The 24,469-nt window shown below is 42.5% G+C and overlaps 1 protein-coding gene across 1 annotated transcript in view; it reads left to right on the top strand.

The window, feature by feature from the left end:
• Positions 1-24,469, top strand: part of LOC136880850 (TOG array regulator of axonemal microtubules protein 1) — a 437,167-nt gene that overhangs the window by 145,736 nt on the left and 266,962 nt on the right. The window contains exon 9 of the mRNA XM_068229140.1: positions 17,629-17,746. Coding sequence (XP_068085241.1) covers positions 17,629-17,746 — 118 coding nt within the window. The remainder of the gene's footprint in view (positions 1-17,628; positions 17,747-24,469) is intronic.

Here is a 24,469-nt window from a genome sequence, read left to right as displayed (position 1 = left end):
ATGAGACGTCGCCCTCTGTCCCCGATTAGACGAGGTAAGTGAATACTCTTAAATTCTAAGGTGTGAAAATACATTTACGAACAATAAATATAAATGACGCTGTGTTTTAAGCTCCATATTCATCTCCTTTGAGAATTACCTTGTACAGCAATACAACTGAAATATCATACAATAGTAATAAGTAGCCTCCGTGTGTCAGGTTGCAGCGCTCTCAACACTGGTTCCGTGGTTCAAATCACGGTCACTCCATGTGAGATTTGTGCTGGACAAAGCGGAGGCGAGATAAGTTTTTTTTCGGGTACTCCGTGTTTCCCTGCCATCTTTCATTCCAGCAACACTCTCCAATATCATTTCATTTCATCTGTCAGTCATTAATCATTGCTCCAGAGGAGTGCGACAGGCTTCGGCAGCCGTCACAGTTCCTGTCCTCGCCACTAGATGGGAGCTTCATTCATTACATTCCTGACCCGATCGAATGACTGGAAAGAGGCTGTGGACTTTTCCCTATCGTAATAACGAAGATAGCAACAAACCATGAAAAATTAAATAATATTAATCAAACGAAAAAAACTAACAGCATTGTTTTGTTTGTTTTGCAACCCATTAGCAATACGATTACTATCATTATTATTATTATTATTCACCAATGATACTTCGATCCCAGTAAAATTTGTAAAGTTTACTTTTACTTTTGCAGAACAATGGATTAGATTATTATTATTATTATTATTATTATTATTATTATTATTATTGTATGTATGCTGTGCTAGGGATAAACATTCGTTTCACAATAAACATGTTACTATGTACACTATACACATAAACACGTTTTTTAAGGGTGTATTCTGCCCGAAGGCAGGTCCGGACCTGCGCAGAGGTGTGCCTGAGCCGGAGTTTACGTACGGTAGGGTGGCCAGTTCCTTCCCGCTCCTCCATTTCCTTACCCCACCCCCCACCAACAGCACGTGGCAACCCATCCATATCTTGAACACGCCCAATGTTGCTTAACTTCGGAGATCTCACGGGATCCGGTGTTTCAACACGGCTACGACCGTTGGCACATAAACAAGTGTTCTTCATCTTTTCTTTCCACTTATTTGCAAGAAATGCTTTGGGTACATAATGTGTATTCATTCATTGGTAAAACTTCAGATGAACCATTGATTCAGCTCTTCTTCTTGGTTTTTAGCTTATCTCGATTTAAGAGATTGAATACTAGTGTAATCTCTCCAGACTACTGTGTATCAGTTGTTATCTTTGTTGAAACAAAGAAATCTTCAAATTTAGTGAAAGAACACGAAACATTATCGGCCCAGAACAATATCCTTCGTAAACTTTGTTCGACCAAGTGGGGCACATCGAACAGTATTGAGGACTTCTGATTTGGCTCTCGGTTTCTCTGCGGCAGAATACGCAAGACCTGTGTGGTTCCATTCGGCTCACACAAAGGGGGTGGGTGTAGCTTTGAATGTAACCTGCAGAGGAGGTAAAGAATGTCTGAAAGCAACCCCTACTGAGAAAGTTTACTGCCTGGCTGGATTTGGAGGGAAATTGTGGCAAGATATGAGAGGATAAGATCTGCTATGGCCAGTCGTGACAAACTGTACAGACAATACAAACTGCCGCATGACACAGATGATGTTTGAGCGGTACAGGATTCTGAGAAAGAGAACCAAGCAGCTAATTAGGAATTCTAAATACAAATACTTTCAGGAACTGATGAACACTAACAGCCCGAGACAAAAATGGAGTAAATTACGTACTTAAAAAAGCAAAGTCATCCCCGTCATGAAGGCACTTGGAGTGGTGGAAGGTAAAGGCTTCCACTATTCGTAACCTCGGCACTTGAAGGGGTAGAGGGGTTAGCTCTACGCCCGGCCGCCTTTGACCCCAGGAATTAATCTAGTACTCATTTTTCGTGTTGGCTGAGTGAACCTCAGGCCCATGTGCACCTCCGGAAGTGGAAATCTCGTTTCTTAAATTTTACGACTTCCTGACGGGGATTCGAACCCATGTCCTTCCGGGCGAACCGAGCACGCCTTCACCACCTCGCCCAGGCAGCTCCTAAATTACGTACGTTAGGTATAGGTAAAACCGTAGAACAACATGTACCAATCATATCGCTAGAGGCTTAAATGATTATTTCGTACGGCCAAGAATAGCCTCTACCTCCTTCCCTAAAAGTTCACTGCCCTTATTTAACAGCATTCTGTGCATGAGCAATTCTCTTTTAACAATATCACTTCGAATTAAGTTAAAGGTGTGATATACTCTATTAGATCTAATGCCACAGGTAATGATGACATTCCTATATCGCTGATTAAAGATATCTTGGGAGCTGTTCTGCCAATACTAACTCATATATTTTAACTACTGCCTGACAAACGGAGTGTTCCCAGATATTTGGAAAGATGCACTAATTAGACCCATCTCGAAGAGCTCAAAGTTAGATTCTCCTTCAGATTATCGTCCAGTATCCATCCTACCACCCCTATCCAAGGTACTTGAACGCCTAGTTCACACACAAGTTACTGAATACCTTACCAAGCATTCACTCCTCAATCCCTTCCAATCCGGCTTCAGGAAAGGACATTGCACCGCGACAGCTTTACTACGAGTGACAGATGACATTAGACGTGCAATGGACCAGCGGGGCGTGTCTATACTAACATTATTAGATCTCAGTAGTGCCTTCGACACTGTCAACACTCAGTTACTACTGCACAAACTTCGAGAACTAAATTTTAATAGTGTGTCGCTTTGGTTCTTTTCCTCTTACCTTGAAAATCGCCGGCGTCGTGTGACAGTGGGAAATGTGACTTCAGGGTGGTAAAGTAAGACCCTCGGTGTTCCTCAGGGGTCGGTCCTGGGACCACTGTTATTTATCATGCAAATTAATGATATATAAAAAGCTTTTAAATTCTGCAAAGTGCAAGTGTACGCATATGACGTACAAATTTACTGTAATTCAAAACAGAGTGATATTGATACTGCAATTACTGAAATAAATTCCGACCTAAAACATCTTAGTGACTATGCAAATAAAAACAGTTTACTAATAAACCCGAATAAAACTCAAGTTATTGTTATCGGTACCAGTAAAAACCTATATTCCCTCAAGCAACGAAACATCTCTCCAATAATTTTAAACAATAAAATCATACCCTAGTCTACTTCAGTGATTAACTTAGGAATTATTATGACTGAGACCCTAAATTGGACTCAACAGGTGGTAAGCACATGTAATAAAGTACACAAATGCTTACATCCTCTGAAGCGATTCTATAATGCATTCTCGGTTCGACTTAAAGTACAACTAATTCACTCTCTTATACTACCTATACTTGACTATTGTGACACTGTGTTGACTGAAATTACCTGCGACAGTAACAAGAAACTGGACAGGAGCCTGAATAGCTGCGTATGATATATATTTAATTTGCTATATGATGCTCATATATCACCTTATTATAATGAACTGTCGTGGCTTCGAGTGCACCATCGCCGTGAATTTCACATGTTATCACTTCTGCACAAAAAACTTTCCACTAATACTCCCAACTATCTTTCTTCACCTTTTTCTTACCTCCCTGCTGTTTACAACAGCTCCTTCATAATCTCTGCGTCCAGGTCATGGAATTTGCTACCTGAGAACATCAGGGACAATCCCTCTCATCGCAAGTTTAACGTGGCGTGCCGTGAGTATTTGTTGAGTAGATCCTGCTGACTTGCTGGATAACTGTTGACTGAATGAAAGAATGAATGGGATGAATGAACGGATTATTGCAGTTACGTCACTTAAGTGTGTTTTACTTTGTGTATTTTAAAATTAAGGATTCTATTATAGTCATTTTTAATATTATTACTATTGTTTTTGCTATTAATATTACGTGTGTTATTTGTATTTGTAAATACTGTATTCCATGACCTGGACGCAGAGATTATGAAGGAGCGGCTGTAAACAGCAGAGAGGTAAGAAAAAGGAGAAGAAAGACAGTTGGGAGTATTAGTGGAAAGTTTTTATACTCTTCCAGTGGTTAAGTGTAAGAGAGGGCCTTGAGCCCTAACTTCGCCACCAATAAAGGTATTATCTCTCTATCTATCGATAAAGGCGGAGAACAACAGGAGTCATCAGCCATTTGGACTCGACCGCCTCCTAAAAGACTGAAATCAAGAAAGAGCTTCCTCAACGTCTCTATCACTTTAAACAAATCAACAGCAACAGCGCACCGAGACCTGGGGCGAAGTAGAATACAACACCTTTCGGAGTGGGTGGTACTTCCCGAGCATCAGCTCAGCTGGGCTACTTGGAGGTCGCTTGATTGTTTGGAGAGTGGTACTGGAAGATCTAAGGACAACCTTAAGAAGTGGGAGTATTTAAGAAAACAGAGAGAACTTTGTGATTGCGGGGGAATACAAACTACCCCTACACAGGTATAACTGTCAACTAAGCTCTGTCCTGTGTACATGTCAATACGTCGTCCAAGCGACGAAAGAGGGATCTGATGTCGCTGATTATTGAATGGATTCAGTATGATCTATAAACTGCCGCGTGTGTCTTGTCTAATGTAACGTGTATATTATGTTCATGTGCATTTATATTTATGTATATTTGTGCTGTTCATATTGTATCAACGCTTTGACACGAAATAATAATAAGTGCAAGGAACAAATATGAACCCATTGCATCCAAAAAAAAAAAAATGATACGATGAAATTCAACTCGATAACAACGAGATGTAACCACTGACATATTGTAGACTCACAAAGAGAAAACCAACTGAACATCCTAGCACGCACGAGTGAACGTAATTATCTCCAGAGGCGCCCACATATAATTATTTTTGAGCGATTTTGATACCATGCATTTATGTGGTAACTAGATGAATTACTCGGTGGTGCCCGGGTATTTATTTATCTCGCGGGCACTCTTTTATTAGACAAGAAAATGAATGAAATCTAACGAGTTTTATTGTAAAATTAAAGTTATTCTCTTTATAAGTTGTTAAACGTGTAAGTACAATATAAAAATAGGGAATAACTGTATGCATTTAGGCGTGGTGCTGTAGTTATGGAGTACATGATTCCAGCTGTAATTGGGACTGTCACAAGTCAGCCTAGAGACCCCGAAAACTATGGATTATACACAAATGTCGGTCATTTATGCCTTTGCTGGTAAGACCTAGTATTTACAGTGCACTATGTCTTCTGGTAATGACTAGAACAATTGTATTACGTTCAGTGATCTGTCTCAGTCTTATCCTTGGCTTTGAGAATATGAAAGTGAGTGAGTCCCTGTTGTGAATAATGAATAGTTGCTCATAGGGTCGGTTGGTACATGCATTTCAGAGGACTTGGTAGACTGATATGTAATGGCAAATTCTAGTTTAGTGAGAGGAAAGCACCGGAAAACTACCACACTCCCCCATTTCCTTAGTACGCCTCTTCAGTTATGCCTAGGCCATATATGACGGCTGATGGCAGAGCTATTGAGGATCCAACCAGCCTTCGGGCTGAGGACTGACCATACTTACCAGGCGAGTTGGCCGTGAGGTTAGGGACGAGCGGCTGTGAGTTAGAGATAGTGGGTTCCAATCCCAATGTCGGCAGCCCTGAAAATGGTTTTCCGTAGTTTCCCATTTTCACACCAGGCAAATGCTGGGGCTGTACTTTAATTAAGGCCACGGCCACTTCCTTCCCACTCCTAGGCCTTTCCTATTCTTTCATCGCCATAAGGTCTATCTGTGTCGGTGCGATATAAAACAAATAGGAAAAAAAAAGTGATCATACATACGTCGGTCATACTGGACGCTTTATTTTTCATCCTTTCTCATTCCCATACCGATTTCACTTTCATCTATCCTATCCGACCTTCCTTGGTCAACTCTTGCTCTTTTCCGACTCCGACGGTATTAGGTATTGAGGCCTAGGGAGTCCTTCATTTTCGCGCCGTTCGTGGTCCTTGTCTTTCTTAGGGAGATATCTTCATTTCAATCAATCAATCAATCAATCAATCAATCAATCAATCAATACTGTTCTGCATTTAGGGCAGTCGCCCAGGTGGCAGATTCCCTATCTGTTGTTTTCCTAGCCTTTTCTTAAATGATTTCATAGAAATTGGAAATTTATTGAACATCTCCCTTGGTAAGTTATTCCAATCCCTAACTCCCCTTCCTGTAAATGAATATTTGCCCCAGTTTGTCCTCTTGAATTCCAACCTTATCTTCATATTGTGATCTTTCCTACTTTTATAAACGCCACTCAAACTTATTCGTCTACTAATGTCATTCCACGCCATCTCTCCGCTGACAGCTCGGAACATACCACTTAGTCGAGCAGCTCTTCTTCTTTCTCTCAATTCTTCCCAACCCAAACATTGCAACATTTTTGTAACGCTACTCTTTTGTCGGAAATCACCCAGAACAAACCGAGCTGCTTTTCTTTGGATTTTTTCCAGTTCTTGAATCAGGTAATCCTGGTGAGGGTCCCATACACTGGAACCATACTCTAGTTGGAGTCTTACCAGAGACGTTTTGCCCTCTCCTTTACATCCTTACTACAACCCCTAAACACCCTCATAACCATGTGCAGAGATCTGTACCCTTTATTTACAATCCCATTTATGTGATTACCCCAATGAAGATCTTTCCTTATATTAACACCTAGATACTTACAATGATCCCCAAAATGAACTTTCATCCCAACAACGCAGTAATTAAAACTGAGAGGACTTTTCCTATTTGTGAAACTCACAACCTGATTTTTAACCTCGTTTATCATCATGCTATTGCCTGCTGTCCATCTCACAGCATTTTCGAGGTCACGTTGCAATTGCTCACAATCTTGTAACTTATTTATCACTCTATAGAGAATAACATCATCCGCAAAAAGAATTACCTCCGATGCCACTCCTTTACTCATATCATTTATATATATAAGAAAACATAAAGGTCCGATAATACTGCCTTGAGGAATTCCCCTCTTAATTATTACAGGGTCAGATAAAGCTTCACCTACTCTAATTCTCTGAGATCTTCGAAGTGTCGGATAGTTGTACTTCCTCTGAAAACAATAATCACCCCTACCACCACTCCCATACCGATGGGGCTGAACTTAGACTAAAGCGGCATCCGGAGTGTCACAATTCATCTCAATAACCCCGAAAACTATAGATTCGTTACTAATATCGGTTGTTTTCGATTGTTTTTACGTGTCAAGCCCCTACCCACCCCTAACACTAGGGGTGATAATGGTATTTTACCCGCACAACATTACTTTTCAGAAAGGAAGTCATATGTGCACCAAGTTTGGCTGAAATTGCGGTCTGTGCATTCCAGAGCTATGTTCGAATAGACACACAGACTCCGTGGCTCAGGCGGCAGGGCGCTGGCCTCTCACCGCTGGGTTCCGTGGTTCAAATCCCAGTCACTCCAGGTGAGATTTGTACTGGACAAAGCGGAGTTGGGACAGGTTTTCTCCGGGTACTCCGGTTTTCCCTGTCATCTTTCATTCCAGCAACACTCTCCAGTATAATTTCATTTCATCTGTCAGTCATTAATCATTGCCCCAGAGGAGTGCGACAGGCTTCGGCAGCCAGAACAATTCCTATTCTCGCCGCTAGATGGGGCTTCATTCATTCCATTCCTGACCCGGTCGAATGACTGGAAACAAGCTATGGATTTTAATTTTCACGTCCATTTGTATATATATTAGAAAGTTATACAGATACGAGTTTCATCTTGGATTCACAACAAGAATATACATGATATTGTGTCGTCTCAGAGCATATATTTCGTAGCAATATTTTCCTTTTGCCACCTCTGCTGTGATCCACGCTGAAGTAGGAATTTTCGTCTGTGTCTCTTTTGAACAGAATTGAGTGAACTCTTCAGAGCGTTCGACCAATATTCATAATGTATTGTTATAATGCATAATTTGAAATAAAAAGCAATTGGTCAGCATTTCTGTGTTAGCTGTTATGACACTTTATTATTATGTTGGTACCGTGGCGCAGTCTTGAAAAGTACAAATTACAAATTTTACTGGGGTAGAAGTATCATCAGTGAATAATAATAATAAGAAGAATAAGAATAAGAAGATGAACTAGGAAGACCGGAAGAGCCTGGACAGATGAACAACGGAAGCAGGCCAGCGAACGCATGAAGGAGTATTGGACACAGAAAACTCCACACGAAGAGAAAGAAATGAAGTTGTAGCGTGATCCTTAGTGGTCCATTCGCTTGTAAAAAATAATAATAATCGTATTGCTACCAGGTTGCAAAACAAACAAAAATTGCTGTTAGTTTTATTTCATTTGGTTAATATTATTTAATTATTCATGGTTTGCTGCTATCTTCGTTATTGCTATGGGGAAAAATCCACAGCCTCTTTCCAGTCATTCGACTGGTTCCATTCAGCTCATACAAAGCGGGAGGGTGTAGCTTTGAATGTAACCTGCAGAGGAGTTACAGAATGTATGAAAGCAACCGTTACTGAGAAACTTTACTGCCTTGCTAGAATCGGAGGAAAGCGGCGGCAAGATATGTGAGGAAAAAGGCGGAGAACAACAGGATTGACCAGCCGTTTGGACTTCGACCGCCTCCTAAAAGATTGAAATTAAGAAAGAGGGTTCTCAACGTCTCTATCACTTTAAACAAATCACCAGCAACAGCGCACCGAGATCTGTGGCGAAGTAGAATACAACACCTTTCGGAGTGGGTGGTACTTCCCGAGCATCAGATCAGCTGGGCTACTTGGAGGTCGCTTGTTTGTTCAGAGAGTGGTACTGGAAGATCTAAGGACAACCTTAAGAAGTGGGAGTATTTAAGGAAACAGAGAAAACTTTGTGATTGGGGCGAAATACAAACTACCCCTACACAGGTATAACTGTCAACTAAGCTCCGTCCTGTGTACATTTCAATACGTCGTCCAAGCAACCAAAGAGTGATATCGATGCTGAAGCCATATACATTGAACCAACGGAATGTAATGTATTATCTGATGAATATCCGGCTGAGAATAATGAAGGGGGTCACGCAGATAACCTTACGGGGATGGGGGGAGGGTGAACTCCGAGCAACAGCTGAAGTAGTGCTGAAACAGCAAATTCCGCATAGGAGTAGAGAATCCATGTTCGATAATGACTCATGGCCCCCAAACGGGAGAAATCATCACCTCCTCCACCAGCTGTCTGGATGGCAGATAACCTAGTTCCTACAATAATCCACTTCCCTAGTGTGAAATTTTCCACTTTTCGAAATATAATGAAATATTTTGACTATGAAGTTGTGAATTTCTTGTGCTCTGAAGCCAACAAGTATGAGCTTTTTTTTTTAAATGAAGATAATAAAGTAACCGCGAAGAAATTAAAATATTCGTCACCATTTTACTTCTAAGTGAGTGTCCGGCTTCATGGATAAATGGTTAGCATGCTGGCCTTTGGTCACAGGGGTCACGGGTTCGATTCCCGGCAGGGTCGAGAATTTTAACCATCATTGGTTACTTTCCCTGGCATGGGGGCTGGGTGTAGTGTTGTCTTCATCATCATTTCATCCTCATCATGACGCGCAGGTCGCCTATGAGAGTCAAATCAAAAGACCTGCACCTGGCGAGCCGAACCCGTCCTGGGATCTCCCGGCACTAAAAGCCATACGCCATTTCATTTCTAATTGAGTATGTGCAAGTGCCTCCTTCAGAATTTGGAAGGTGCAAAATACCCTTCTTTTCCGTTTAGAGTATCTGACACTTTGAGATTCAATGGCCTACATCACTATATCACTCCCACAAACCATCGCCGGCGCTCCGCAGCCGCGAAGAATGCGTCAGGTGCAGTGTGGGCGTGTGTGTAAAAACTACTTTCTGCCACTCCAATCTAGTGAAAAGTGGGAATGGGTGGGTAAAAACTGAAGCCTATAGTAGTATTATTACCGGGCGAGTTGGCCGTGCGCGTAGAGGCGCGCGGCTGTGAGCTTGCATCCGGGAGATAGTAGGTTCGAATCCCACTATCGGCAGCCCTGAAGATGGTTTTCCATGGTTTCCCATTTTCACACCAGGCAAATGCTGGGGCTGTACCTTAATTAAGGCCACGGCCGCTTCCTTCCAACTCCTAGGCCTTTCCCATCCCATCGTCGCCATAAGACCTCTCTGTGTCGGTACGACGTAAAGCCCCTAGCAAAAAAAAAAAAGTAGTATTATTCCAATTTCCTGAGCTAATGTTATTTTTCGGAATTCCCAAAGGGGTGTCACAAATGAACCTGTAAACACCGTTCGTTGTTTTGTTTATTGCTAAGTAATTTGTCAGCGATATTCTGTAACAATATTAAGCATAAACCACGTATAGAATGAGTAAACAGAGATGCTGCAGGTGTCGGGTGTTAAAGGGAAATGAAGCGGCACAACATTTACGGAAGAGCGTGGAGAGAGAGGTTGTTAAAAATAATTGGAATTTCCTCACATACTGCACCCACTACAAGAAACTACGAACCAAAACGAACTTCAGAAAGAAATTTCTCATGATAAGGCAGCTTAGTGTCATGTATTATATTGGAATATATTACGATAACTGTTTAATATAAAGAAAATTAATGAAACTCGTTTATAGAATACTTTTCAAATTCAGATGCAAAAACCGGTAAAGTTCAAAATATCGTCGTTTAAGAAATAAAACCTCGTATATCACAATTCTCTTCCCATCAATTATTTTCCTCCCCTGCCGGGCTGAGTGGCTCAGACGGTTGAGGCGCTGGTCTTCTGACCCCAACATGGCAGGTTCGATCCTGGCTCAGTCCGGTGGTATTTGAAGGTGCTCAAATACGTCAGCCTCGTGTCGGTAGTATTACTGGCACGTAAAAGAACTCCTGCGGGACTAAATTCCGGCACCTCGGCGTCTCCGAAAACCGTAAAAGAGTAGTTAGTGGGACGTAAAGCAAATAACATTATTATTATTATTATTATTTATTATTTTCCTTAAGACTGGTCATGCCTCCCGGCCACACTTGGATATGTAGTCGATCAGAACATTTTTCGTTGTGTTAATTTTCTTATGGCGATGAGTAAAGGAAAATGAACCTTAAATACATCATTGTCTAGAAATGGGTAAATATGTCATGTGAACACACGTTTTTATAGTACGGTTTGGTAAGGTTCATTTTCCTTTACAGACGAGCATGGGTAAAAACAAGATCAAAACAAGCATATTCTCACATTACTGAGTATAATTACAGATCGTTATGTGTGCACTGACTCATATAAATACACTCGCACACTTATATTCTACAAAGAAACTAACATTTATCGTCAACTTTCATAAAATTGCACAGACTACATACGATAGCAACAAACCCAGATTTCCAACAATTCCGGCTACTCGATTCGCCGTCTTTGAACGATCGAGAGTAGCATTAAGGTCTGAGGATTGGAGTCGGTCTTGGTTTCAGTGATATCGATATTTTAATACCGATGTATCGAAAAACCGATATTCTGAAAAGTTTTGCCATCGCTAATGGTCGCACTAGTTTCCATTATCATATTGAGCCATTTGTTGATAGTACATAGTTTGGGATATTTACTTGTCATCAGTCAGCTATGGTACATTAGCGGTAGACTACTAAATATTTTCATTCCTCGCCCTGGTCATCCGTATGTTCCACCTATCTCCGAGGAGATAGGTGGTTTGTAACGTGCCGATACCGGTGCGCTATTCCGCGCTCCTCTGTCGGACTGTTGTGTGTGTTGGTGTCAGTTGTGTGAATTATTGTGTTTTATTTGACAGTTTATGTATGCTCATGGTCACCCATCCAGTGGGTGACCACGCTCGATGTTGCTTTGACAGTATGTGTGCTCGCGGTCACCCATCCAGTGGGTGACCACGCCCGATGTTGCTTTGTCAGTTTGTGTGTGTATTTTATTTTATTATTGTGTGTGTGAGTGTTGATTGTATGTGTTATCTCCATATATGTCTGTTTGGACACCCCCTAGGGGGTGCCTATTGCGGTGCCAGTACCGGTGCGCTATGTAGCGCTCCTCACCTGGCCTGTAGTAGAAAATAATGTTTAAGAATAATAGATATATGAGAGTTGATAATAATAATAATAATAATAATAATAATAATAATAATAATAATAATAATAATAATAGAATGATGGTGAAGTTTTATACTGTAATTTGTTAACGGTTTTGTTGTAATATGGCGGCAACGCAACATGATTCACAGAGTGCCATGGCTTTGTGGAAATATATCTAAATTTGTGTGGTCCAGCGGCAGGGGCCGAGTCCGGATGGTGACCCATCCAAGCTCTGACCATGCCCGATGTTTCTTAACTGTATCGGGCCCTGATGCTGGGTTGTAAGCTAGAATAGTATGCTATTCATGTGTGCCAGATGTTTATGACACTAGTAATTTAGATTGAGGGCATCCGCCCACCTCAGCGGTCCTTGGTTCGTGGCAATGGGTACGGAGGAAAAACGGTCCTTATCTTGTTGGGTGTGTATAGCTGTTTAGGTGTGTAGTGTTATGTGTTGGTGTATTTTAGTCTGGATTTTGTAGTATGTCTTTTATTAGGAATATGTATTTGGGTAAGCGATGTATTTTGTCGTGACGGTCTGGTTCGTATTGGCCTAGTGTTCTGATTAATGGGTTGTTGTGTTGCTGTGTTTTATGGTAGAAGTTCGTTGTTTGGTCGAGGGCGAAGTCTAGTATGTAGGGTATTTTTGTAATGGAGTGTAGATCTGCAATGCTTGTGTGAATGTTTTTAACTGCTAGTTTTAGAGCCCAGTTTTGTATGTACTGGAGTTTTTGTATATTTGTTCTGGAGAGAAAGCCTATTGCTGGTAGTGCGTATGTGATGATAGGTCTGATGAAGGAGGTGTAGATTAGAAGTACGTTCTTTCTGGATAGTGAGCTTTTGCTGTGTATGAGTGGGTAGAGTGTTTGTAGTTGTTGTTTGGCTCTCTGTAGTGTTAGGTTTACGTGTTCTTGTAGGTTCAGTCTTGCGTCTAGTGTGATTCCTAGGTATTTGTGTTTGGGGACCCATTCTATGTTTTGATTTAGTAGTGTTAATTGTTGTTGGGGGCGGCGGGTTCTGCGTGTAAAGTATACTGCCTTTGTTTTCTGTATGTTGACTTGTATTTTCCATTTGGTGAGCCAGGGTTCGAGTTGTTGTAAGTGTTGTTGTAGGTGTTCTGTGGCTAGGTCGGGGTTTCTGCTTTTGGTAAGAATTGCTGTGTCGTCGGCGTAGATGGCTGTGAGGGTGCGTGCGTTTCGTGGGATGTCGTTAATGTACTGTAAAAACAGGGTCGGGCCGATAATACTGCCTTGTGGCACGCCTGCGTGTATGTTTTTAAGCTGGGAGTTCGTTCCATCTAGGTGTACGAAAAATGTTCTGTTTGTGAGGTATTGGTTTATGATTTTAATGTATGTAGGGTGTAGTTGTAGTTTTATTAGTTTGTATATAAGGTATGGGTGGTGTACTTTGTCAAAGGCTTGTGTATAGTCTAGGAAAACTGCAGCTGTGCCTTGGTGGTGTTGGAAACCTTGTGTTATGTGTTCCGTGACTCTTAATAGCTGTTGTGTGGTTGAGTGCTGGGGTTTGAACCCGAATTGTTCATTTATTAAGTTATTATAAATTGTGTGTTTTATTCTGTTGTGAATTAGCTTTTCGAAGACTTTAGATATTATGCTTAGTAGGCTTATGGGGCGGTAGTTAGCTGGGTTTTTGTGATCTTTACCTGGTTTGGGGAAACAGATTATTTTAGCTATTTTCCACTGATGTGGAAAATATTCAAGATTTAGCATTGCGTTAAATATGTTTGTTAGGATATTTAGCATGTTATTATTGAGGTTTTTTAGCAGTAATGATGGTATTCCATCTTCCCCTGGAGCTTTATTGTTAGGTAACTTTTTAATAATGTTTTTAATTTCAATAGGTTTAAATTGGGAGACGGGTGAGTGGTTCGGTATGTTTAGGTAGTTTATTACTTTGGTTTTTACTTGTTGATCGTGGGCATTGTTTATTAGATGAGTATTAGGGGTAAAGTTAGTCTTTAGTGTATTAGCTAGTAGTTCTGCTTTTTCTATATGCGAAGTTAATTGCGTTCCGGCTGAGTTTACTAGGGGAGGGACTGGGCGTTCTGTGTGTGTGAAAATTTTTGCTGTTCTCCAGAGGTTATTATTATTATTATTATTATCACTATTAGGTTTAAGGTTCTGCAATTTAGCGGTCCACTGTTCGTTATAGAATTTTTTAATTTCTTTTTTGGATTTAGAGTGTAGTCGGTTAAATTGAATTTTGCTTTGTAGTGTTCTTGTTTTCTGAAAAAGTGTACGGGCTTTGTTTTTGTCGTGTATTAACTGTATTATGCGTTCCGGTAGTTCGTGTAGTTGTCCTTGTTTGGCTGTAGGTTTTGGTCGTGTACTAGCTTTGGCTGCGGTGGTAAGAATGTTTGTGAAATCGGTTATGGCTGTGTCTATTTCTGCTGTTGTATTCGGGGTGGGTATGGGGTTCGATTCCTGTAGGTATTGGAGTTGTTCTTTAAATTTGTCCCAGTCTATTCTGTGTGTTTGTATTTTCTTGTGCGTATTTCTGTAATAGGGGTCTACTCCCAGCTGCATGAGTACGGGTCTGTGGTCTGATCGTAGGGCTTGCATGGTGTCAATTGTGATGTTACTTGGTACGTTGCGCAGTAGGGCTATGTCGTTAGTGTCGGAAAGTAGTGTATTGTTGTGCCAGTAATAGAATGTTGGTTCTGCGGGGGCGATAATAAAGTAGTCGTTGTTTAAGTTATGGTTACGGAGTTTATTGCCAGATGTGTTAGTGGTTTTACTGTGCCAGTCAGGGTGTTTGCAGTTAAGATCGCCGGCTAGTATAACTTGATCATGGTCGAGTAAGATGTCAATGTCATTGGCGATGAGTTTTTTCTTGGGTGGAAGGTATGCTGATATGAGGGTTAGTGTGTCTGGTCCGTTTTGGATTTGTATGGCTGTTGCTTCAATGTGCTGTGTTTCTGGTAGTAAGAGATGGTTGTGGGAAATGCGTCTTTTAATAGCGACCATAGTCCCGCCCCCATCCCCGTCTCTGTCTGTTCTGTAAATGTTGTAATTTCGAAGTGTGAATCGTTTTGTGGGTTTTAGCTTGGTTTCCTGTATAAGTATAACGTCAATGTCGTGTTGTGTGATGTAGAGTGTGAGTTCCGCCTTCTTGGCCGGGTCATTGAGACCATTAGCGTTCCAGTAGGAAACTTTTAATGGTCTCTTACCCATGTTTCGTTGTTTGAGAGTTGGAAGGCTAACTGTAGTAGGGAGTGATTAAGCTGTTGTATTGTTGTGAGTATGTTGTCCATGAATGTTTTCATCTGTATTTGAAGTGTTTCCAGAATGTATTTTACATAGGGTGGGGTACTGTCTGAGATGGGGAATTTTGTGAAAAGTTTGTCATTCGGTGGGTGAGGTGTGCTTGTGGTGGGGCGCTTTTGAGGAGGGGGGGGGGGATTTGTGTAGTGTTATTTGGTAGGGTGGCTGGTGTTGTTGTGTTGTTGGCTGTCTGGGGGGGTGTAGTGTTTTTGTTTGTAGTGGTTGGTCTTTGATCCTGGTGTATTTCTGGTAGTGAGCGAGTTCTGTGAGTAGGTGATTTCTGTGTTGGTGGTAGTTGTTGTTGTGAGTGATTGGTACGTTTCAGTCGGGGGAAGTTCTTTTCCAGCCATGTTTTTTGTGTCGGGTCGACTGTGTTACTCGGTTCTGCGTCGTTGTCCGGGACTTCTGACGCGAAACCTGGAACATTCCAGCGGTTAGTAAGGGGGGGTGGGGCTGGGATGAATTGCTGTGGGGGTGTGTTGGTGGTAGTGATTTGCGGTGTTTGCGTGGTATCTTTTTGTCTCTTTTGTATGTACTCTAGGTATGTTTTGCACCGTTTGGAGGAGGCGGGGTGGGCTTCTCCGCAATTCGCGCATTTGAGCCCTTCTGAACCCCGCATTTGGCAGTTGGCTGGCTTGTGTGGTCCTGCGCACTTAACACACTTAGGTTTTAAGTGGCAGTGTGTTCTGAGGTGGCCGTAAGCTTGGCAATTGTAGCATTGTTGGGGTTGGTGCACTTCATCTATTCTTTTTGGTTCGATTCTGACTGGGATGTTGAGTATTTCCCTTAGTTCGGGGAGGTCCTTGTTGGTGGGGGTGGCTTCAAAATTAATGATGTAAAGTGGCATTGGGGCTTTTCTGACTGTGTTGTCTTTTTGTTCTACGTTTCTGTGCATTTGTATTACTGTTAGGTGTTGGTATCCCTGTTCTGTGAGGTCGTTGGTAATTTCTTGGGGGGTCAGATCAATTGGTAGTCCCCTAACAACTATTGATTTTCGATTGGATTTTTCCAGTGCATGGGTAAAGTAAGGCATGTCGTGTTTGTTGAGTGTTCCTGTGAGTAGTGCATGGTCTGTTTTATTTTGTACACGGACATTAGCTCCGGTCTTGGTTGGTTGGATTTGAAACTGTTTGTGTTTGAGTGCTCTTTCCACAAATAAACTGAGGTCCCTCCAGTGTTGGGCGGAGTTGATGTGTATAAGAGGCAGAGTTTTCGATTCTTTGTTTTGATTTTCCATGGTGGGGTATGGAGTTGACAGTTACTGGGGTATAAACTTTGTTGCAACAGCAGCAGCGGCAGCGCCGCAGCGCCTCGGGTGGCCCTTAGCCACGAGCTGGGCACTGTGTCGGGTCAGGTAACGTTATTTTAGTGGTGTCCCCACGACAGGACCCGAGACAGTGCACCGCGTGGGTGGTTGAATTTGAAATTAGGCTTAATATAGCCTAGAGCGAGGTGGATCTCCCCCCGGCAACAAGCCGAGTCCAATCTCCGCCAACAATGGTCGAGTCGGCTGGGCTGGTTGCAGTCTCGTAGGGGTAACGGCTAGCCAAGATTTTTCCAGCCAATTTGCATAAAAAGAAGCGGCCAGCGACCTCACAGGGTCTAAGTCTCCTCCCCCAGTGACCCAGCAGGACGAGCGAACACTCAGGTTCTAATGTCAGTAAGGTCTTATAAGTTTTATAAGCGCCAGCAAAAGGAAAGTGAGGAAGTTCGCAGCGAACCAGAAACACGTCTGTCCTGCTTGCTTGCCATCCAAAGAATGTGTTATCTCCCGTAGTTATTCGGTACTTAATTTTACCATCTCCGGCTTTGATAAGTGTTTTAGAGCGACATGGCACTTCTTACGCCTTCAATAACCAGACTCTAAGTGCCCTCATTCCAAGACCTCCATTTTTCAGAATAATATTACACAGAGCACAACAATCACTACTTATAAACATACAGTTGTTTTCTTAGTTGAAATAAAAGGAGCCTTTGATGTTAAAATGCTATCTAAGAGACATCTAGTTGCGGTCGCATAAACCACGGGATAGTATCCGTGAGTTTTGTGAGAAACTGGTTCTTCAACATTTTAAAACAGAAAATATAGTGATAAATTGAGAAAAACTGATACCGATGTCCTAGATGTTATGATCCTTAAAAATACAATCATCGTCGAGAAAAACTGAAAAATTCCTAATTTAATGACAGGTCACTGTATTTTCTCACTTGTTATGCGAGATCACGTAGTTGCAATTATAGGTACATCTGTAAGCTAAATTGTTTGAATTTTGTTATGTCAGCAGGAGAGGACGTGGACTGGATACTGGCTGGCTCAGGGTCCATCTCTTCAGGGTCAGCGAGGAATAGGGGACAACTGTTGGCTGCTCAGAGAGCCACGTCTCTACCACCTGACTCAAGGTGAGGACAAACATGTCTCCTATTTTTAGAATGCTGATATCATGATCAAATCAAATCAAATCAAATCAAATCAAATCAAATCAAATCAAATCAAATCAAATCAAATCAAATCAAATCAAATCAAATCAAATCAAATCAAATCCATCACCGATCTGCATATTTAGGGCAGTCATCCACGTGGCGGACTCCCTATTTGCTCTTTACCTAGTCTTTCTTTAAATAATAAGTGTTCTCCCTAGGACCTTTTTCATGGGCGCTCCACCCTGCCATTTTTACAAACTGCCCGGCTAATATAACCTGGATATGTGCTAGTTACATAATATTAATAAATATTTCTGTCATTAGGTGTTTCAAATCAAAATGTAAATACTGTAAAACTGTTAATTTAAATGATACATCTTTCTTATTGTCATCATACTTGCATCAATTACATCGGAGTGTAAATGACAATCACGAAGTGTCGTGATGTATGAATTAGCGCCGAAGTTATAAACCCGTATGGCACCCCACAGCAACCGAGTGGTAAGGCCCGATGTTTCATGATTATAAACGAGCAGTAGAGCACTAGAAGTTCAAAATATCATGTTGGTTCGTGATAATAACACTAAAATAGTTCAATTTTGCAATTAATGTTTACCTGCCTGATATTATTGTTAATGCCCTGAGAATAATGCATTGAAATTTTAACACATTCATTTCTTTGATTTTAATTTTTTTTACGTAGTATTCCCTGCCAGGCTACTCATTCCTGCAACCCGGCTGATGAAAATGTCTGGGGAGAACACTGATAATTTCAGGGAATTTGGAAATTTATCGAACATCTCCCTTCGTGAATTATTCCAATCCCTAACTCTTCTTCCTACAAAAGAATATTTGCCCCAATGTGTCCTCTTGAATTATAACTTTATTTTCAAATTGTGATGAAAAACGAAATGGCGTATGGCTCTTTTAGTGCCGGGAGTGTCCGAGGACATGTTCGGCTCGCCAGGTGCAGGTCTTTTGATTTGACACCCGTAGGCGGCCTGCGCGTCGTGATGAGGATGAAATGATGATGAAGGCGACACATACGCCCAGCCCCCGTGCCAGCGAAATTAACCAATGATGGTTAAAATTCCCGACCCTGCCCGGAATCGAACCCGGGACCCCTGTGACCAAAGGCCAACACGCTAAGCATTTAGCCATGGAGCCGGACATATTGTGATCTTTCTACTTTAAAAGAAACACCACCCAAACTTATTCGTCTACTAATGTCATTTCACGCGATCACTCTACTGGCAGCTCGGAAGATACTACTTAGTCGAACAGCTCATCTCCTTTTTCCCAAGTCTTCCCAGACCGAAATTTGCAACATTTTCGTAACGCTACTCTTTTGTTGGATATCACCCAGAACAAGTCTAGCTGCTTTATCAGTATCATCATCATAGGCATTCGCCTGCTGGACAGGGCATCAACGTTGTCGAAGGAATGTCTACAGATTGTGGATAACTCTTTTCGTTCTCTATGTATCCCGATCACCTACTAGTTACTTCAGATTTAATATCAGTAGAAGTAATAGAAGATATTCGTTCCTGACACCCGGAAGTCCCCAGTTCGATTCCTGGCCATATCAGGGAGTTTTACCTCGATCTGAGAACTGGTTCGAGGTCCGATCAGACTCGGGAGTTCAACTGAGTAGAGGGGATTCGATTCCCACCTCAGCCTCGAAGTGATTTTCCGTGGTTTCCCCACTTTTTCACCAGAAAAAATGCCGGTATGGTACCTAACTTGAGGCCACGGCCGCTTCCTTTTATCTTCCTTGTATATCTCTTCCGATCTTCCTATCCCCCACAAGGCCCCTGTTCAGCATAGCACGTGAGACCGTCCGGGCGAGCTACTGGTCTTCCTCCCTAGTTGTATCCGCGACAAAATATCTCACGCTCCAGGACACTGCCCATGAGGCGGTAGAGCTGGGATCCCTCGCTGAGTCCGAGGGAAAAAACTTGACGATAAACGAATTAAGAAAAGAAGAAAGAAAGAAAAGAAGCTTTAGCAGTTCGAACGCACAACCTGCTTTAAAAAGAGGCACTTGTGAAAACGAGGATTATCCGAAAAATTGTTGATCCAACCTCAAAGCTGGTGTTTACAGACTTCGGAGCAACTTAGAAATATACACCCACACCGGAAAGATATCAAGCGTAATCGACAAAAGGAGGATAACTTTTTACGCTCACCTCTTGAGATTGCCAGCTGAAATAATCTGTAAACGTTTGTTATTGTACTTCAGAAGTCTCAAAACGATTCCTCCTTGGTTGGTGGAGACCGATAAGGGTCTTTCAAAGGATAGAATGTCAGAAACAGATATTCATATCCGAGCACCACTTAAAAACAAACTTGAGACAGGTTCACCAAGAAGAAGTTCCAAATCGACTGGAGCATGTCCATTCCGATGCATGGAGGAAAGCACACTCCGAAGAGATGAAAACCTGGCGGGCCAGCAAGAAGGCAAACAGTTGAGATCTCGAGGTCCTTAGTGGCCCTAACGATGAATAATAATAATAATAATAATAATAATAATAATAATAATAATAATAATAATAATAAATAAGTCCTTAACAAAGGTAATACAATACAAGCGAATGAAGTTAAGTGACGCAGACTAGGGAGCGAAATCGGAATTAATATAGACGAATATTGTCACTCATGTTGTAGAATGACGAATGATGGTAGAAATAAGGAAGACATTAAATGTGAACTACCGAGAGAGTTGGGTACGCGGTGCGTCTCACATTAACTGGTTAGAACCCTGTCGTTGGCAGCCCTGAAGATGATTTGCGTAGTTTCCAATTTTACACCAGGCAAATGCTGGGGCTGTACTTAAATTAAAGCAATGATCACTTCCTTCGGAGTTATATCTTTTTCCTTCACTGTTAAGTATGGTAGTCATACTTTTGTACAAGAAATATATTTGTGGTGATCTGGGAAATAGTGTAAAGACATGTCAATGTTTTTTTTAAAAATCTGAACAAGTAAAATTCAAGTAAGGTAAGTCCTGAAAGGTTATCATTTTCTAATTCCCTTTTGTTACTGGTTAAATATCGTTTTTTGTTTTACGTACCGCTATTTTTATGGGTTTTGTGAGACACCTTTTATCTCCTGGGAATTCATGTATCTTCTGATAAATCTACGCACATAAGCTTGGCGTATTCTAGCACTTTCAAATACCATCGAATGAGTCGGCATCGAACCTGCTTTCTTGGGAACAGAAAGACAGCGCGATTAACCTATTACAGCGTTGATATCGGCATCCAGCGATAATTCGTCCGAACAGAATCTCAAGTTGGTTAATTCCGAAGATAAAATTGACTGCTTTTCGAATGGGGGGCTGAATGTCGGATTTACACTTTTCTCGAAATAAAATGGAAGAATATTACATTGTTTCATGATATGCCCAAAATAGGTGTATTATGATTAGAAAAATGAAATGGCGTGTGGCTTTTAGTGCCGGTAGTGTCTGAGGACAAGTTCGGCTCGCCAGATGCAGGTCTCTTGATTTGGCTCCCGTAAGTGTCTGCGCGTCGTGATGAGGATGAAATCATGATGAAGACAACACATACAGGTAGCAGGGAGCTCTGGTTGAGAGCAGCAGCAGGGGCACGCTTTTTTCTGTCTGTCACAACAGTTGACTCTGTACACCCTTATATCCTCATTTTTTATTCGGCCGGGTGACGCCGCAACTCTACCATCGCACCCAGCCGACCCAACAAAGCATATAGACCAGACACCAAGTCGGAAGTCGGCCTCCCAACATGTACACCTGTATTGTCCTGGACGTCAAACAATCCATCACTGAAGAACCATCCTATCTGAACTCCGCCAGTCTGGAGTAGACAGCGCAACTAGGCTACATGAAGGTTCCGTACCATCAAACGACGTCCTGCTTTTCTTCAAAACATCCACCCAACGTGACCATCTTCTCGCCACTGGTGCACAAATCTGCCAACGCCTCCATCACATGGAAGACACTCCCAGCAATATTTTAGAGCAACTCCCGGACTATTCTCCTGATCCACCTCCTTATACAACCCCACCGCAACCCTTGTCCTTTCCTTACAGCACTACAACAACCACCACCACTACTACCACCCTCACAACCTCCCCAGTTCACACCTCCCTCACAACTTCGCTCACGACTACGGTAACAACCCATCCCATCCCTATCATGACCACTACTATCACCACGCCTCCCACCTCTACCTCATCAAGTCAAGAACCAGCGCCTGCAACTGACACTACCACCAACACAATGCCGCCACCATCGACAGATTGCACCTGCGTCATCCAAGGAGTGGACCCGCTCTTATCCAACGACGCCATACTTCAAGACCTCCACCTGACAGGAACACCTGTTCGCCGAGCAACTCGGATTTTCAACGCTAGAGGACCTACCCACCTCGTTCGCCTTCATCTGCCGACTCCGGACATCGCCCAGCATTTCAACAACGGCATCCATCTTCAAGGCCGCCATCATCACACTGAACCATCTCGCTCTCCTCCCCAACCTGCTAACCGATCTCATGCAACCCGTCGCCGTCCCCAGCTGGCTCCTCCTTTCTTTCCACCGAGTCCACAAATCCGTTTTTACCCTCCTCCACCCGGTTTTTCTCCACCAGTACCACACCGAACAATCCTTCTCCACAACTTACTCATTTCCCTGCATAACTTCTCCTGTATCTTTCACATCTTAGCCCTTTCCCTTACCTCTAGCACTAACCCCACCTTCGTCCAACAGCCATTATATCATCCTCCTACGTACTTTTAAATCTGTGTAATATCTTTTGTACTACTTTGTAACCATCTATGCTAATAAACTCACTCGACGAAATTCAATACTTAGGCATAGTCACAAGTCCTCTCCCATCTCCTATATATTCACATCCTTTACCCACCTCCTTCTTCCGTCACATCTCCCCAACCTGCCCGCATCTCCTGGCCAGAGAGATGGCGACACCCTATAGGTGGCCCGCCCCACCCCTTCGGGGTGGTGAATGAAAGCATTTGATAGATAGATAGATAGATAGATAGATACATACATACATACAACCAGCCCCCATGTCAGCGAAATTAACCATTTATGGTTAAAATTCCCGACCCTGCTGGGAATTGAACCCGGGACCACTGCGACCAAAGGCCAGCACGCTAACCATTTAGCCATGGAGCCGGACTATGATTAGGAAAAGGATTTTTGGGCACTAATAAGTTAGAATGCAAATATATTTAACCAAGACGCAAGAGTATCCTACCCGCACAGCACTTCTGTTGTGGGATTTGCATAACAATTAGCAATGTGAACTATCAGAACTCCTAATATTTATACAACTCATTCTACATAAGTGTAATAAGTGTAGAGCGGCTGGATGTTAATTGCACCTTGTTCAAATACGTTAATATTCTAGCCCAGTGGTATTCAAACATTTTGGTTGGCGTACCTCCAACACCCAAGTACGAGTATATCGCGATTATACCAGAAATAACAAACGATTGTTGCTGGATACCAAATAATATTAACTATCATCATCATCATCATCCACAGCTTATCCGGATTACTCAGGGTCCATGCGTGCACTGAGGTACAAAACAACTGGGGCCGGGGATTTATGGTCGCTTGCCCTTCCTCACACCACGGGCTTTTTAAACTGAAATTCCCACCCCAGCAACACAATCAAACCACGGTCGCCGAGATGACAGGCAACACCACCCTGTTGTCCGACTCGTTGGCTGAACGATCAGAGTACTCGCCTTCGGTTCAGAGGGTCCCGGGCTCGATTCCCGACCGGGTCGGGGATTCTCACGATAATTGGTTAATTCCTACCGCACGGGGGCTGGGTGTATGTGTTGTCTTCATCATCATTTCATCCTCATCACGACGCGCAGGTCGCCTACGGGAGTCAAATAGAAAGACCTGCACCTGGCGAGCCGAACTTATCCTCAGACACTCCCGACACTAAAAGCCATACGACATTTAATTTTACCACCCTGTTCGTAATTCCTTCAGCGTAATAAACCCAAAACTAAGGGCCGAGCAATGGCCGGAGAACTGTTCCTGGTATTTTCATTGCTGAATGATGGCCCAGTTATTTGATCATTGGAATCTTCTGTTCCCTTCGCAGGCAAAGCGGCAAACCTTCACGAACCGGACGGGGAAACGTGAGTTTCTCGCGAATGAAATTACGAGATTGTCATTACTTTTTATTTTTTTGCTATTTTGCTTTACGTCGCACCGACACAGATATGTCTTATGGCGACGATGGGATGGTCAAGGCCAAGGAATGGGAAGGAAGCGGCCGTGGCCTTAATTAAGGTACAGCCCCAGCATTTGCCTGGTGTGAAAATGGGAAACCACGGAAAACCATCTTCAGGGCTGCCGACAGTGGGGTTCGAACCCACTATCTCCCGATTACTGGATACTGGCCGCACTTACGTGACTACAGCTATCGAGCTCAATATCATTACTTTTGGACTATATACACTCCTTCTTCTTCTTCTTCTTCTTCTTTTCCTACCGATTTCCCCACACCTGTGGGGTGCGAACTGCGTCGCACATGTGGATTTGTCCCTGTTTTACGACCGCATGCCAACCCTATATGGAGAGATATAATTACTATTGCGTGTTTCTGTGATGGTTGGTAGTGTATTGTGTTGTGTGAATATGAAGAGGAGAGTGTTGTGACGGACATAAAACACCCA

Source organism: Anabrus simplex, chromosome 9, assembly GCF_040414725.1.
Source record: "Anabrus simplex isolate iqAnaSimp1 chromosome 9, ASM4041472v1, whole genome shotgun sequence".
NCBI classification, from domain to species: Eukaryota; Metazoa; Arthropoda; class Insecta; order Orthoptera; family Tettigoniidae; genus Anabrus; species Anabrus simplex.
Note: the sequence above shows the minus strand (reverse complement) of the source record. Positions and strands in the feature narration are given on the sequence as shown.